General features: G+C 45.0%; 1 protein-coding gene and 1 long non-coding RNA gene across 2 annotated transcripts; one reads left to right on the forward strand and one right to left on the reverse strand.

Annotated features, from left to right (window-relative positions):
• Nucleotides 1-4003: 4003 nt before the first annotated feature.
• On the reverse strand, nt 4004-5836 carry LOC124055928. Its single transcript, XM_046382957.1, has 2 exons — nt 5777-5836; nt 4004-5733 (listed from the first exon to the last, which is right to left on the reverse strand). The coding sequence occupies exon 2, from the start codon at nt 5084-5086 to the stop codon at nt 4085-4087; it is 1002 nt and encodes a 333-aa protein (XP_046238913.1). The 5' UTR covers nt 5087-5733; nt 5777-5836; the 3' UTR covers nt 4004-4084.
• A 750-nt stretch (nt 5837-6586) lies between these two features.
• Nucleotides 6587-9106, forward strand: LOC124055937. Its single transcript, XR_006842880.1, has 3 exons — nt 6587-6712; nt 6833-7683; nt 8902-9106. It is a non-coding gene; the product is annotated as an uncharacterized LOC124055937 (long non-coding RNA).
• Nucleotides 9107-15291: the final 6185 nt, after the last annotated feature.

Consider the following 15291-nt stretch of genomic DNA (forward strand, 5'->3'; position numbering starts at 1 on the left):
TAAGATGGGGGAAATATGATCCCTTTTACTGATTCCTGTTAAAACTCTAGCTGCTTGCATTCTGGATTAGCTGCAGGCTATTAACAGAGTAATTTGGACATCCTGACAATTGTGAGTTGCAGTAGTCCAGCCTAGAAGTAACGAAGCATGGACAAGTTTTTCAGCATCACTCGAGAGAGGACGCTCCTCTCTTAGCAATATTACGGAGGTGAAGGAAGGCGTCTTAGAGATCTGTTTAATGTGATGGATAGTTTGAGAGACAGGAGAGGGGTAGATAGAGAGGAAAAGCAGAGGGAGAGAGGAGAGAGGGAGGACAAGAGAACAGTGCAGAGCAGGAGCAGCAGATCCGGGCAGGGCCATGATGACTGAGTCCCTCTGCTCTAAAAGCTCGGTGTCTAAGGATCTCTAAACCTATAGCAGCACAACTAGGGATTGGTTTAACTATAGGCTTTGTCAAAAAGGAGTTTTAAGTCTACTCTTAAACGTAGAGAGGGTGTCTGCCGCCCAAACTGAGGCTGGTATTGGTTCCGCAGAAGAGGAGCTTGATAACTGAAGGCCCTGGCTCCATATTTACATTTGGAGATTAGCGGTATTACCAGTAAGTCTGAATCTAAGGAACGCAGCACCCTACAGGGCTGATATGGTTCAGTGATATATCAGTGATCATATATACGTGGCAGACCATGCACGAAGTATGGAACTGTAGATAATGATAACGACAATGAAGTATGGTGATTATATATATTAGTAATAATAATAATGGTAGCTGCTACAGCACAGTAGTAATAGAATTAAAATAGATTATGACTTAACAGTAGTAATCGCAGTAAGTTTCGAGCAGGACCTCAGCAGGAGGTACAACCACCATCCATGGGAACCTGCGAGACGAGAAAGCACAAGGACTCCAGGGAAGAAGTTGAGTTAATAATATGCATTAATGGGACATAAATGTTGCAGAAGGAGAGGGAGAGGAGAAAGAGCTCAGTGCGTCAGGGGAGGTCCCCCGGCAAGTCTATAGCAGCATCAAGGGGCCGGCCTAGGCCACCGTTTCTATAAGCTTTGTGACGAAGGACACATCGTCACCTGGTTTGCACATATAGCACCACGCACTTTGACTGGGTATGACCACATATGCACTTTAATAACTGCACAGACACTTTAAGAGCAACGGCACTTTATTGAAGATTTGCACAATACATTTTAAACACATTGATTGTTTACCCATTTATATGGATATATTTATCTTATGTATTGAGTATATTCATTGTCCTTTTCTCAGGTCTGATATTGACTTGGGTGACATGGCTGGTGTGTGGGCACACAGCTGTACCTAGAGGAGAGGGACGAGGATTAAATGTGTATATTTAATATGTATTAATTGTTTAGAAATAAAGTAAGCTAAGCTGTATTGGGTTGCTCAAAGAGTTTACTAAGACGATCAAAAAGTGTTGTGTACTCACCAGTTTTTGTTGTGTCTTCAGGGTGTGCGGGCAAAAGGCTTCCCCAGGCAACGGACACCGATTTTATAGTTCCAGGGGAAAACCAAGTGTGAATTGGTGTGGGTGATGGATATGTGTGCAGTGGAGTACAACAAATGTAAGGTGATTTGATGTGTTTGTTTTTAGTAATAGTTGGTGTAAATGGATTTGTATATGTTATGAAAGATGTTTGCATGTGTATAAACAAAAGAAAATTGGTGGGTTACTTATGTTGACTGGCAGTGGATCCCCGTGGATGGAATCTTCCAGGGTCATTAGCTGAGACACACTATATATAGGCGCCATTTTAACAACATGGTGTGCTGCTGCTTGAACGATTCTTGCCAATTCTTTGTCAACTGAATAAAAGAACCACATCTGTGACACTCCTTAAACCTGCCGTGGATTGTTCTTTTTGCTGTACCAACCAGCCGTAATTGTGGCCTCGCCAACAAGCTTTATCAAAGTTTTTAGTCTACTCTTAAATGTAGAGAGGGTGTCCACCGCCCGGACCGAAACCGGAAAATGGTTCCATAGTAGAGGAGCTTGATAACTAAAGGCTCTGGTTCCCAATCTACTTTTGAGGACTCGAGGAACCACAAGTAGACCTGCATTTTGGCAACGTAAAGCTCTGGTGGAATAATAGGGAACTATCAACCTTGAAGATATGATGGTGCCTGACCGTTCAGGGCTTTATATGTGAAGAGAAGAATTTTAATTCTATCCTGAATTTTACAGGTAGCCAATGTCGAGAAGCCGGTACAGGAGAAATATGATCTCTCATGCTGGTTCAGTCTTTGCAATGACGGAAGCAGCTTTCCTGAGGGGGGCATATGCCGGGACTAAAAGCAGAAGAAGTGGTTGGACTGGCCCAGGCGTGGTAGTGGTCTGGTCCTGTAGCCCAGTTTGATGTTAGAATATTCTTGTCCAGAGTGTTATCTGCCCTTGTAGCACACTTAACATGCTGGTGGAATTTAGGGAGTGCTGCCTTTAAGTCCGCATGATTAAAATCCCTGCAATGATATTCGTGACATCAGGATATATGGTCTGCTTATTGGTAATGCTTGCATGCAAAAGTCCCTCAAGCACTTTCACATAAAGTCTTAGTGGTGGAGGATGACACTTTGGCGGAAGAAGCATGACTACAAAATTATTAGGGACTATACAGAGTTGGTTGGTCCATACAGAGGTATTGGTCAGACCCAACATTGCAGTATCAACCCACAACTCTATATTTGTTCTTTTATCACAAGTGGAATATACAGAAACGATGGGTCATTACTAAAACATGGGGTCAGATCCAGCATCGCAGTACAGACCCAACATGTCTTTATTACACCCTATTTCCCTCAGATTTTTTCCCGCAAAAGGAACAAATATGAGATGTTGGATCTATACTGCGATGTTGGCACTGACCCAATTTCCCTGCTTAAAACCAACATTTCAGTAATTGTTCCTTTATTACAACAGTATCTAGGACAATATCCTCTAGGGAATATCCTCTCTCAGAGTGATGCTGAGAAACTGGTCCATGCGTTTATCCTTTCAGCTGGACTACTGTAACTCTCTTTTGTCAGGATGTCCGAAAAACTTTCCAAGGAGTCTCCAGCTCGTCCAGAAAGCTGCGACAAGGCTATTGACGGGAGCTAGTAAGAGAGAGCACGTCTCTCCCATTTTAGCTTATCTCCATTCAAGGAGAAGGCCTACAGCAAGGAGGTCACCCACCTGGAGAGCTGGTGCCAGGAGAATAAACTCCTGCTGAACGTCAGTAAAACTAAGGAGCTGATTGTGGACTACAGGAAGAAGAAGCAGAAGTACATCCGTCCACTCGGCCGGTCTGAGGTGGAGATTGTGGACAATTTTAAATACCTCGGTGTGACCATCACACGCGACCTGTCCTGGTCACTGTACGTTAGCAGGACTGTTAAGAAGGCCAGGCAGCGTCTGTTCCACCTCAGACGCCTCAGAGACTTCAGACCCCCCCTCAAGGTGCTCAGGAACTTCTACACCTGCACTACTGAGAGCATCTTGAGTGGGAGCATCACCACATGGATGGGCAGCTGCACAAAGCAGGACCTCTCGGCCCTTAGGAGGGTAGTAGAATGGTAAGGGGAGGTAAGGTGGGTGGGTTCTTCCTAAAGTCCACTGTCATCTCCACAGTCTTGAGCGGGTTAAGCTCCAGGTTGTTCCGACCACCCCAGAGGACCAGCTGGTCTACTTCACGTCTGTAGGCAGCCTCATCACCGTCCTTGATGAGGCCAACTACTGTTGTGTCATCCGCAAACTTAAGTAGTTTTACGGACGGGTCCCCTGAGGAGCAGTCGTTAGTGTATAGGGAGAAGAGCAGCGGGGAAAGAACACACCCCTGGGGGCGCCGGTACTGATGGTTCTGGTGCTGGAGGTGATGCTCCCCAGCCTCACCTGCTGCCTCCTGTCAGTGAGGAAGTTGTAGATCCACTGAGAGGTGGAGGTCGGCACTGTGAGCTGTGAGAGCTTCTGGCGGAGGATTTCTGGGATGAAACTGGACAGCAACAAACAGGATCCTGGCATATGTCCCTGGGGTGTCAAGGTGATGGAGGATGAAGTGCAGTCCCATGTTGACTGCGTCATCCACCGACCGGTGTATTAACATCCCTGGTGGGACACTTTATCTGTTGTCTGTATTTTGGAAGTTCTTGGCTGAGGTTTGCTCTGTTAAAATCCCCAAGAATGATGAGCAGGGAGTCTGGATGTTTTGCCTCCATGACTGATACCTGGTCAGCTAGGTGTTGTAACGCCTCCGTTACATATGCCTGAGGTGGAATGTAAACACTGACCAGGATGAACGAGGAGAACTCCCGCGGTGAATAAAATGGTTTACAGTTTATGAATAACGACTCAAGATGAAAACTGCATGATTTCCTTAACACTGTGACATCTTTACACCAACCTTCGTTGACAAAAAAGCACGTTCCACCTCCCCTCTTCTTTCCAGAGAGCTCCGAGTTGCGGTCTGCACGGAAGAGGCGGAAGCCGGGCAGCTGGAGAGGAGCGTCCGGGATGTGTTCGCTGAGCCAGGTTTCAGTGAAACACAGAGCGGCGGAGTTCCTAAAGTCGGAGTTTTTGGAGATTAGAAGCAGCAGTTCGTCCATTTTGTTTGCCAGGGAGCGAACGTTTTCCAGGTGAATAGACGGGAGCGCCGTGCGTAACCCCCGCTGCCTCAGCCTAACGAGCGCTCCTGCGCGCTTCCCCCGACGGCGTCTCCATCTCCGCGTAATTCCATAGAGAGCCGCTGCACCTCTGACCAAAAACCCCGGAAAACTTCCAGAATTGTGGAAAAGTGGTGGAAAATTGGGTAGAGATGTATCTCTTATGCTCAAGAGTTCTTCTCTGGTGTATTGAAATGAGAAAACTACCGGAAAACTAACAAAAACTGCAAAAAAGATCGTCCACAGGGCGGAGAGAAACTCCGAGGCGACCGTCCGCGGCGCCATACCTACATTATTACATACCGACTCCATATTAGCTTTGGTGACCTCCGACTGGCGTAGCCAGGTGTCATTAGTGCCGACTTGAATTATAATGTTACTGTTTTTACTCTTATATGTCTTATCTCGCTTATCTCTCATGACTATGGTTGCTGGTGTCGGCTTCACTTACCGCAAAACAGAATTGCAAATAACTAGGATCAGCTAAGGCAGGTCGGCTAACTGCTGCTGGCTAGTTGTCGGGGCTACTGGACTATGATCTACTTGGCCTAAGTCACTCGGCCTTGCCTCTAAAACTATGGATAGGCTACACTTTCTACACATCTCACTCTCACTAAAGGAGGCAGAGTAATAACCATACATTTCACACACCTTGCAGAAGACGAGAGAGGAAGATGGGAGGGGGAGGGAGAGCGAGTGGAAGAAGCCATGCTAGCACTAAGCTAATCTGAACTGAGCGACAGAGACAGAACAGGTTGGGAAAGGAAAGAATCCAGAGGATCATGCAGTTAATAAACTTTTACTAAAGTGCTTGTGTACTTACTTGTTAGGATATGTTGGGATATGTTTCGGTGCAGCTCGGACGGTGACCTCAACGAGTTCACGGAAGCGGTTGTGGGATTTATCGGGAAAATGGTGGAAGACGTAACACCAACAGCCACCACCAGAACTTTTCCCAACCAGAAGCCGTGGGTGGACAAAACTGTCCGCGACGCGCTGAGGACCCGCACCGCCGCCTACAACTCGGGACTCGCCACCGGAGACATGACGCTGTACAGGGCAGCCACCTACGCTGTCCGTAGGACGGTGAAGGGGGCTAAACGCCGCTACGCCGCAAGACTGGAGCTGCAGATGGAGGGGAGCAACTCCAGGGCCTCCCCGTCCCAAAGACAGCCCAGCCCAGTAATCCCAATGACTATCGCCCCATAGCCCTCACATCTGTGGTGATGAAATGTTTTGAGAAGCTGGTCAAAACATTCATCACCTCCTCTCTGCCCCCCACCCTGGACCCCCTACAGTTTGCATACCGCCCAGACAGATCCACAGACGACGCCATAACCTTCCTGCTGCACAAGACACTTTCCCACGTAGACACTAGGATGGGGAACTATGTGAGAGTGCTGTTTGTGGACTACAGTTCAGCATTCAATACCATAGTCCCCTCCAGACTGGTAACCAAGCTGTGTGATCTTGGACTGAACTCCTCCCTGTGCAGGTGGATCCACAGCTTCCTTACTGGCAGACAACAGGTGGTACGCGTGGGCCCCTATAACTCATCCCCCCTCACCCTCAACACTGGATCCCCCCAAGGCTGCGTGCTGAGTCCCCTGCTGTACTCCCTGTATACACATGACTGTGTGTCCACATCAGACAGTAACACCATCATAAAGTTTGCTGACGACACAGCCATCGTGGGGTTAATCTCCCACAACAAGGAGGAGGCTCTACCTTCCCTACAGGAAGAAGCAGCAGAAGGACATCCGTCCACTCTGCATCGGCGGGTCTGAGGTGGAAAGGGTGGACAGTTTTAAATACCTCGGTGTGACTATCACACGGGACCTGTCCTGGTCACTGCACATTCACAGGACTGTTAAGAAGGCCAGGCAGCATCTCTTCCACCTCAGACGCCTCAGAGACTTCAGGCTCCCCCTCAAGGTGCTCAGGAACTTTTACACCTGCACCACTGAGAGCATCTTGAGTGGGAGCATCACCACATGAGACACAGAGTCCCCATCCACCTCCAAGGTTAATCTGAGTGATTCCCCTGTAAGTGATACTGAATATATGTGTATGCAATGTAAATGAGAACAATTTGCCTAACATGTTTTAATTTTACTTTGTACACAATGATAACCAAATTCTTTGTATGTGTTCTGTGTGTTGCAGGTGGAGCTAGAGGGTTGCGTGAAGATGAGGGAAGACACCAATGGAATCCCAGCAGCTTACATATCCCGGCTGAAGGAGGACACTGAGTGAGGGCTGTTCACACTCGTGCAGCTCTACAAGGGTTAGGTTCAGGTCAGGAGGCGAAAGGTGATGAAATCTAATCATAGGTTATTTTACCCACCTGAAGGAGTGCTCCTGGCTATGTCAGTGGGGCTCTGCCAACTCCACAGGCCTTTTTCCGGGTCGTTGTGTGGTACCCTGTCAGAGTGTGGACGAACTCCTTCACTCCTTACATGCAGTTTTGCTGCCATACCCGGGTATAACTTATTACAATGTATGTAGATGTGAAAGGAAATAAAGAGCACAGAAAGTCATATACTGCTACTGACCTTGGCTGAAGCCTTTGTGCTTCTTATGTGCAGAGCTGTCTTTGTGCTGCGTATTTCAGAACTCACAACCCTCTTTGGTTTAGGTCATATGTGTCAAGAGCTGAGAGATCTCTGTTTTCTTTGTACACTGTGGTTGCTCTGACTTTCTAACAGGGCACTCTCTTTGCTGTTCTACTGGAGAGTGTTTCTGGGGTTTTACACGGACACAGCTCATTGTTTTGGCCTCATTTTGCTGTTTTAATTTTATTTTCATGCTCTGGGCTTTGCCATCAACAGATTTTTTTGTCGTTTCTTTCTTTCTGAGGTTTGCACAACCTACTTGATGCCCTCTGTGGGCATTTGATGTGGGGGAATGTAATAAGCGCTCTACATCCTTGCGCTTGGCTGAAGCCTTTGTGCTTCTTATGTGCAGAGCTGTCTTTGTGCTGCGTATTTCAGAACTCACAACCCTCTTTGGTTTAGGTCATATGTGTCAAGAGCTGAGAGATCTCTGTTTTCTTTGTACACTGTGGTTGCTCTGACTTTCTAACAGGGCACTCTCTTTGCTGTTCTACTGGAGAGTGTTTCTGGGGTTTTACACGGACACAGCTCATTGTTTTGGCCTCATTTTGCTGTTTTAATGTTATTTTCATGCTCTGGGCTTTGCCATCAACAGATTTTTTTGTCATTTCTTTCTTTCTGAGGTTTGCACAACCTACTTGACGCCCTCTGTGGGCATTTGATGTGGGGCTTAATCACGTCTCACTCAACCTCCATGCTGTTCCACGGATTGCTTCAACACAGGACTTAAAACCAGACATTGACACACTGGCAACAGGAAAACGGTGTCAGACATCTGGTCAGAAAACACACAGGTAAGCTTTTTTTTTTTTTTTAAAAAAAACTTAATTAGAATATAATGTAATTCAACCAAGAAGAAGAATTAAACTATGTGTGCAATTTAATGATTGTGTTTGCATTTTGTTTTGTGTTTATTATTTTCAGAACATGATCAATGGATGGTGATCAATGGAGAGGAGATCCACTTGGTGTGTTCAAGAACAGGCAGCATCTCCTCATCAAAAACTAACCTAAAAACCTGACCAATAGTTGTGAACTGAATCAACCTGTATTTTGTAATAATTTTTAGTTGATTACATATTATTTATGTGTAGCTGCTGTTGCAGTTATTTAGTGTTTACAGGATTTATGTGTGTATGCAGACAAATGTAATCAAACCATCAATTGGATGCAAGGCTGTATGCAGCCTTTTTTTGTAAAATGCTACATGTTATACATGTTCTAAGCAGCTAATAATTGTTGATTTTACAGTAATTAATTTTAACTTTGACAAAAACGTTTTGAACAAAGTTAATGTCATAATTTGTTTTATGTTATTTTTCTTTCACTTGGATAGTTTGATCCTCGTTTGATGGAGTTATGTGGGTTCCATAAGCTGACAAATTAAAAAGATTTGTTATAACAAACAAACAGACATAATTTTTTTCTATGCAGTTGTGATGTTTGGCACTTAAATAAGTAATAAATTCAAAGTTATTTGACATTAAGGAGTCATTACGTTTGTTTTACATTGCATTTGATTACATTTAGTTACATTTATAAGTTACATCTGGCCCTTTGATGACCGCCATTATGCTGATGTGGCCCTCTGTGAAAATGAGTTTGACACCCCTGGTTTAGGTGAACGACTGGCTATGAGCTCTTTTACCTTCTCATTGATGTTTACTGCTCCATCAAACAGTTCAACATCAAATGAGCCATCTTTGCTCTTTTCAACTATGAGGGCTCTCACTTGCTTGTTGAGAATTGTGTCCTTGAGCCATTCCTTGACATCGGCATAGAGCTCTTCCCTGGAAACTGAAGCAAGGCTACATCTCACAGCCTGTATGGGTGTGTACAACAAATGAGCCGAATCTCTGGGGATAAACTTGATGTGGGGTTTCTCCAATATGTTTGTGTTTCCATAATCCACAAAAAACACACTGAGATGCAGAGGTGACTGAACAGGATGTATCGAGCCCCTGTACCATTTGCCATCAAAGTATTTGGCCAGGCACAGCTTCCTCACTAAAGCTCTCGTACTAATTTTCATCATTTTCTCACTCTCCTCTGAGATTTTTTTTCAAGCTCTTCAAGGACATCGGTGTTCCTCTCAAGGTGGCAGTAGACCTCCCACTGACTGCTGATGTGAGTTATGTAGACTTGTTCTTCTTTTCCAGGATTGAGATCAAATGAAGAGAAGACAAAAGACTCAGGAAACACTGTTGGCAGTTGCTTTGTTGAGATAGTCTGTAAAAACAAGAATTTCCCTCCAGGGATAAATAAAGGAATTCTGATTCTGATAGTCACTTCTCTTGCCAGGCCCTGTTTCAAGAGTAAATTTGTTATGTGCTGTTGGGTTAGAGTGTTGTAAAGGTCCACTACGTTGCACACCCCTCTGTTTTTCACATTCAACTGAGAGACAACTTTACATCTTAAGCTACAGGTGCTGTCATGGACAAAATCTTTCAGCAAGTTGTATGCCTCTGGACTCCAATTTCCACAGTCCTTGGGGTCAGCAGGTTCAATCAGGTTGTAAAGACTGCACCTGAAAGCTTGTCCTTCCAAATGAACATATTCTGGCATTATAGCCTGAAGACTGTCCTCCTTGATTTGGATGGTACAGCCATAATCAACCAATATCACTTTGCCATGACCTCTGTGTTTTTCCGTGATGAAACCCCTGTACCATCTTCCATCTTCTGGTGACTTGGCAACACAGCATGAATCCCCTGACTGGAGGGCAACTGTGTGAGTTGAGTAATATAGCTGAACTTTATCCATCAGTTCCTCCAAAGCTGGAACATTAGCTAGATGCTGGCACCAGAAATCTGACGGCGAGCTGATGTCAGAACAACACACAGCAAACTCACATCCAGGCTTGATACTTAGTGCTTTGAAGCGAGGCGAGGCTCAGATCTTCTCATTTTCATTTTTGCATGTTTTCTCTTCCTCCTCACAATCCGCCAGTTGCTCTATATTCCCATGAATGTCTGACGTCACACCATATCTTGGGCACCTTGTTTTTTCTGTCACATCTTTGTTAGTTTGCAAGACAATTTCTATGGGAATGTTGTTCCAGTATTCAGCTTGTTTCGAAGAGATCAGGAGTTCAGTGATACTTTGACTGCTGTCACTTCCCATCTCACAGAGATCAACAACAACTTTATTTTTTCTCATCTGGACAACATGGACTAGCAGGGCTTTGTTTGATACAGCTTTTCTGAAGAAGTCACTGGTGGTGCTGGTACAGACTTCATCCGGAGGCAAAACATTAGGCAGTTCCCAGAATTCAGAAAAGTAGAACGGGAGGACAAGCATTTAGCTATCAGGCACCTTTACTGTGGAACCAGTTGCCAATCTGGGTTTGACAGGCAGACACCACCTCCACTTTTAAGACTAGACTTAAAACCTTTCTGTTTAGTAAAGCATATAGTTAGCCTCAAACAAAGTGTGTAGGGCTGGTAGGCATAGTTACAGTCACTTCTTGACAGACAGCCACAGGTAGAACAGGTGTGACTAACTGTTAATCTTTAATCTCTATCATAGCTATGCTGCTGGGGGACACAAACATGATCCACCAAGCAGCTCCCCCTCCTCCCCAATACCACCATCATCTCTACTCCCCCACCTCCTCTCCTCTTCTTCCTCTCCCCTCCTCTCCCCTCATCAGATTAACATATAATTCATTATTTTATGTGACTAACTGTGTGTCCAGTTGTCCTCGTAGTTTTGTGTCTCTCCCTCCCTTTCTTTCTCTCTCTGTATCTTTCTGCAGGTCTCTCTCCATCCAGATCTACATGTTGAACTGCATCCGGCCCTCTGACAAACCCAATGTCTACTGTCAACATCTGCCCATGTCTTTATTCTATGTAGTGCTATTAGAACTAACTTAAACAACATATCAGCTAAAAAACAAATACATACAATACAATACAAATACATACAATCTCTCTCTCTCGCGCGCTATCCTCCTCTCTGTCCTGTCTACCTCTTCTCCCCCCCCCCTTCACCCAAACGACTATCAGCAGGATAGTTCTCCCTTGTGAGCTGGGTCAAGGTTTCTTCCTATTAAAAGGGAGTTTTTCCTTGTCACTGTCTGTTTGCTCGGGGGTTCAGGCTCTGGGTCTCTGTAAAGCATCTAGAGACAATTTTGATTGTATATGGTGCTATATAAAATGAATTGAATTGAACTGAAGTGCAGAGGGTACTGTAAAAGAACTTTGGGCCTCAGTATCATAAAATCAGAGGTTATTTCACTGAAGCCAGGCTGCCTCTGCGCTTGAAAATCCCAGACTGGATACATAACGACAACCAAAAATACAGAGATGCAATTACAGCACTCGGTACGGATGTCCAGGGTGCGTTTTCAGTTTCACAGGATACCACTGCTCTGGAGATGATAAGTCAGGGCTCGGAAGAGACTGTGGGCACATTCTTGGCGCACCTCACAGTTGCCTTTGACTGTCACAGTGGCACGGAACACCCAGAGACTATGGGATACCCCCCACTGTCTGCTTACTAATCAAACCTTAAAAGCTTGTTTCTGAGCAGAATGCACCCCTCACTGGCAGAAACCTGCCACTGCATTACCTGAAGAACATGTGGCTTAGCAGATATTTTACAACATGCTGAGCAGGAAGAAGACATTCAGAAACATCAGAACGCACTGAAGAAAAAGAAAAGACAGGAGAAACTGGATGAGGTCCAGCTGACCATGTACAATGCAATGAGAGGTGGGGCACGAGGACGAGGCAGAGGCAGAGGCAGGTTTCGAAACAACGTGCGGGGCAGAGGAGGCAGCCACTGGGACCCAGAAGAATGTTTTAACTGTAGAGAAAAAGGACATTGGTCAAATGAGTGCCCCACCATGAGGGAGGAAGGAGAACAGCCCAGAACCCCAGAAGAACAGGAGCCACCCAGGAGGAAGCAGGATGAGGTAACACACAAACACACTCGCACACCAGACAGGGACACAAACACAAGACTAGTATTGTTTGGAAAGAAAAATGATTCGAAACGGATTCCTGAAAGTGATGTATTTGCCTATGCAATGTATCATGATGAAGATTACAAAAAATTTCCTACGTTAACCTTATCTGTTGGAAGACATGATGTGACATGATGCAGACATGTAGATTCAGGAGCTACTACATCTCTTTTAACAACATCAGCCTTACCATTTGTTCCAAAACTCAATGGTAGAACTTGTTTAACTATTGACACGAGTGGACAGACATGTGAGGGACAGTTATTCGGTCCCTATCCACTGTGAACTGGATGATCAGATGACTAAACGCTCATTCATTGTTTCAAAGAACTCCCCGGTCAATTTGCTGGGCAGGGACTTAATGTGCAGTTTTAGCATAACTCTCCACTCCACACCAGATGGTGTAAGTTTTGAAACAGGATGATCTAGGCTATCAATATCCAACACAAATGGTTAAATACAGCCCATTGGGACTGCTCTATGTCTATGAGTGGCAACTGTTACACGACTCACACACACACACACACACACTCCAGAGAGCCTGATGTCATTCACACACAGGACACTACATGACACCACAGGAATTACATTGTACACCACATATCAGTAAAGGGAAAGACACAGATTTTGAGAAAGGTTGGCATTGGAAGGTTGAGAAACCAGAGAGGTTAACATTGACACATATCTACTGGACAAAGTGCAGTACTGCAGAACAGAGGATCCAAGGACAGTGTATAGCAAAACCAATAATGTATATCCTTTGGGCTAAACATAAGTATGATGTTGGACTGAAAGATGCAACACCTGTGGTAGTTCATTCTAAATCAGACTACAGGTCTAAAACAGTACCCCTTAAAACAAGAAGCCATAAATGGCATTACACTGGTGTTTGACTTTGATTACTTAAGGCAGGCATAATTGTCCCATGTTATGATTCACCAGTGCGCACTCCAATATTTCCTGTTAAAAAAAGTTAGAGATGAGGGTCGGCCGACACGGACTGTAACTAAAAAAAACAAGTTTTGAGCTTCCTAGTAATGATGTCATTTTGTAGACAGTGGATCCCTACTTACTCAGAGGTGAGAGGCGCCTCTCTCAGCCACAGTCCATGGTAAACAATTGGCAGCTCACAACAAAGTCATATGCACTCCAGAAGCAAGGCCTTTGAAGATTTGAAAAGTGCACTTGGCTTGCCAATCCCAAACAAACCATTTGTACAGTTTGTGGACCAAAAAGGTGGATATGCCACTTCTGTCCTCTATCAAAAACATGGGGACAAACTTAGACCTTTTGCTTATTTTTCTATCCAGTAGCAACAGGGCAGCCTTTCTGCCTGAGAGCTGTAGCAGCTGCAGAGAAGACAATGACATCCTCCAGAGATTTTGAACTCACACTCATGGTTCCACATGCAGTGGGTCATATCACTCAACACAAAAGACTTCACATCTGTCTGCCCAGTGCTGGTTAAGATACCAACTCTTGTGCTTTTCCACATGCGCGCGAATTAGTAACAAGCATAGTTTGAGTCCGTTTGAGATTCATGGGAAGCCTCCAAACACAGGGCTTAGGCCAGGGACTCTCTTTAGACTCTAAGCTGTATGATGATGACATGTTAAACTACTGTGTAAGTCTCTCGGTTTCACTCTCCTCTCTCCACTCATGGGTAAAAACAACACCACTTAAAGCCTGGCGACTGGGTGATTATCAAAAACTTCAGGAGAAAGCACTGGAAACAGTGGCAGTTCAGAGGCCCCTTTCAGATCCTCCTTATCATTCAGACAGCTGTAAAGGTCGCTGGGAGAATCTCCTGGATCCACGCCAACCATTGAAAGCGCATCCCGGAGCCAGAAGACACCCATCCATCGATGACTCCCAAGTCAGCGGAGAGTAGCGTGCCAAGCTACCAACGAACCTGAAGGTGAGCTGCCACCCACTATACACACACGACAAATAAGAGTGGGGCTGCATGGACCAACATGGCTACAGGTGGCAGTTGAGCCCACCTTAGTCGCACCAGTGATTGACACAATACACATACTCTCCTGAGATTTACACTTGCACACACGAGCAACCTTGAGTTGCCATGGCACCCATTCAGACACAATAACTGTTAGCCAGAAATCCAAATAATCATCTTCTCTGTGGCCTTGTTGTTATCTGTGAGCTGTTTCATATAAAAACGTGGCTGAGAATATTTTTTGCACTGTCTCCTTCTAGTGTACCTGTTGCTACTTTATTGGTTTCAGTCCTCTTGCAAGAGCTAAAATAAAATACATTTAGACAGTTTTCTTCTTTTCTCACAGTCTCTTAATTCCCCTCATTTTTTCCACCGCAATACCAAATGTGAAGAATAAGCCGTGCAGCCTACACTGCCTTCCTGAAAGTCTGGGTAGGCTGCACAGCCTGTTCTTCACAGCGCTATATAAATAATTGAACCATATTATATCTTATCTCACCAAGGACTGTGCCTATATGTTTTGGTGCCATTTCAATAAACTGAGCTTGTATGTTTCAATGTCTTGATGAGTGTGGCTGCAGAAAAAGACAAATGCAGTTAAGTATATATACATATACCCCAAATTGGAAAATGACATCATCTTTAATGTTGTTAATTATTTGCTTAACTTGCCTGACTTATTTGTGGTGCTGGCGCCCCACTACTTTCCTCCCAATGTCTCTCAACCATGCTCACAATTCCAAGTTGAGGTTGAACAGCGCCGTTGCTAGCCATTTGGGTACCCTAAGCACAAATGCCTTGTGGTGCCATATCGTCACTAGTACCTAGCCTATTGAAATGATTTTTTCACGAGCCTGTTTTTTTTTGGTGCCCCCACTGGCACTTGGTGCCCTACGCGCTGTGCGTAATGTGTGTGTGCAGAGTAACGGCGCTGGCGTTGAAAGCGTTCTGTTCAAGCCTCACACTTGAAGGGCTCATGCTCAAAATGTATTTGACAAATCCAACAACATCAGTGAGGTAGATTTTCTGTGTCGTCGGACTGAATCCATGCCCTTTGAGTTCAGCCACAAACCTTGGTGAAAAT

This window comes from Scatophagus argus, unplaced genomic scaffold (genome assembly GCF_020382885.2).
Source record: "Scatophagus argus isolate fScaArg1 unplaced genomic scaffold, fScaArg1.pri scaffold_28_ctg1, whole genome shotgun sequence".
Taxonomy (NCBI): Eukaryota; Metazoa; Chordata; class Actinopteri; family Scatophagidae; genus Scatophagus; species Scatophagus argus.

Bases quoted from the DNA above. Each gene is read 5' to 3' on its own strand.
- LOC124055928 (XM_046382957.1), bottom strand. From the start codon at position 5,086: ATGAGAGATAAGCGAGATAAGACATATAAGAGTAAAAACAGTAACATT.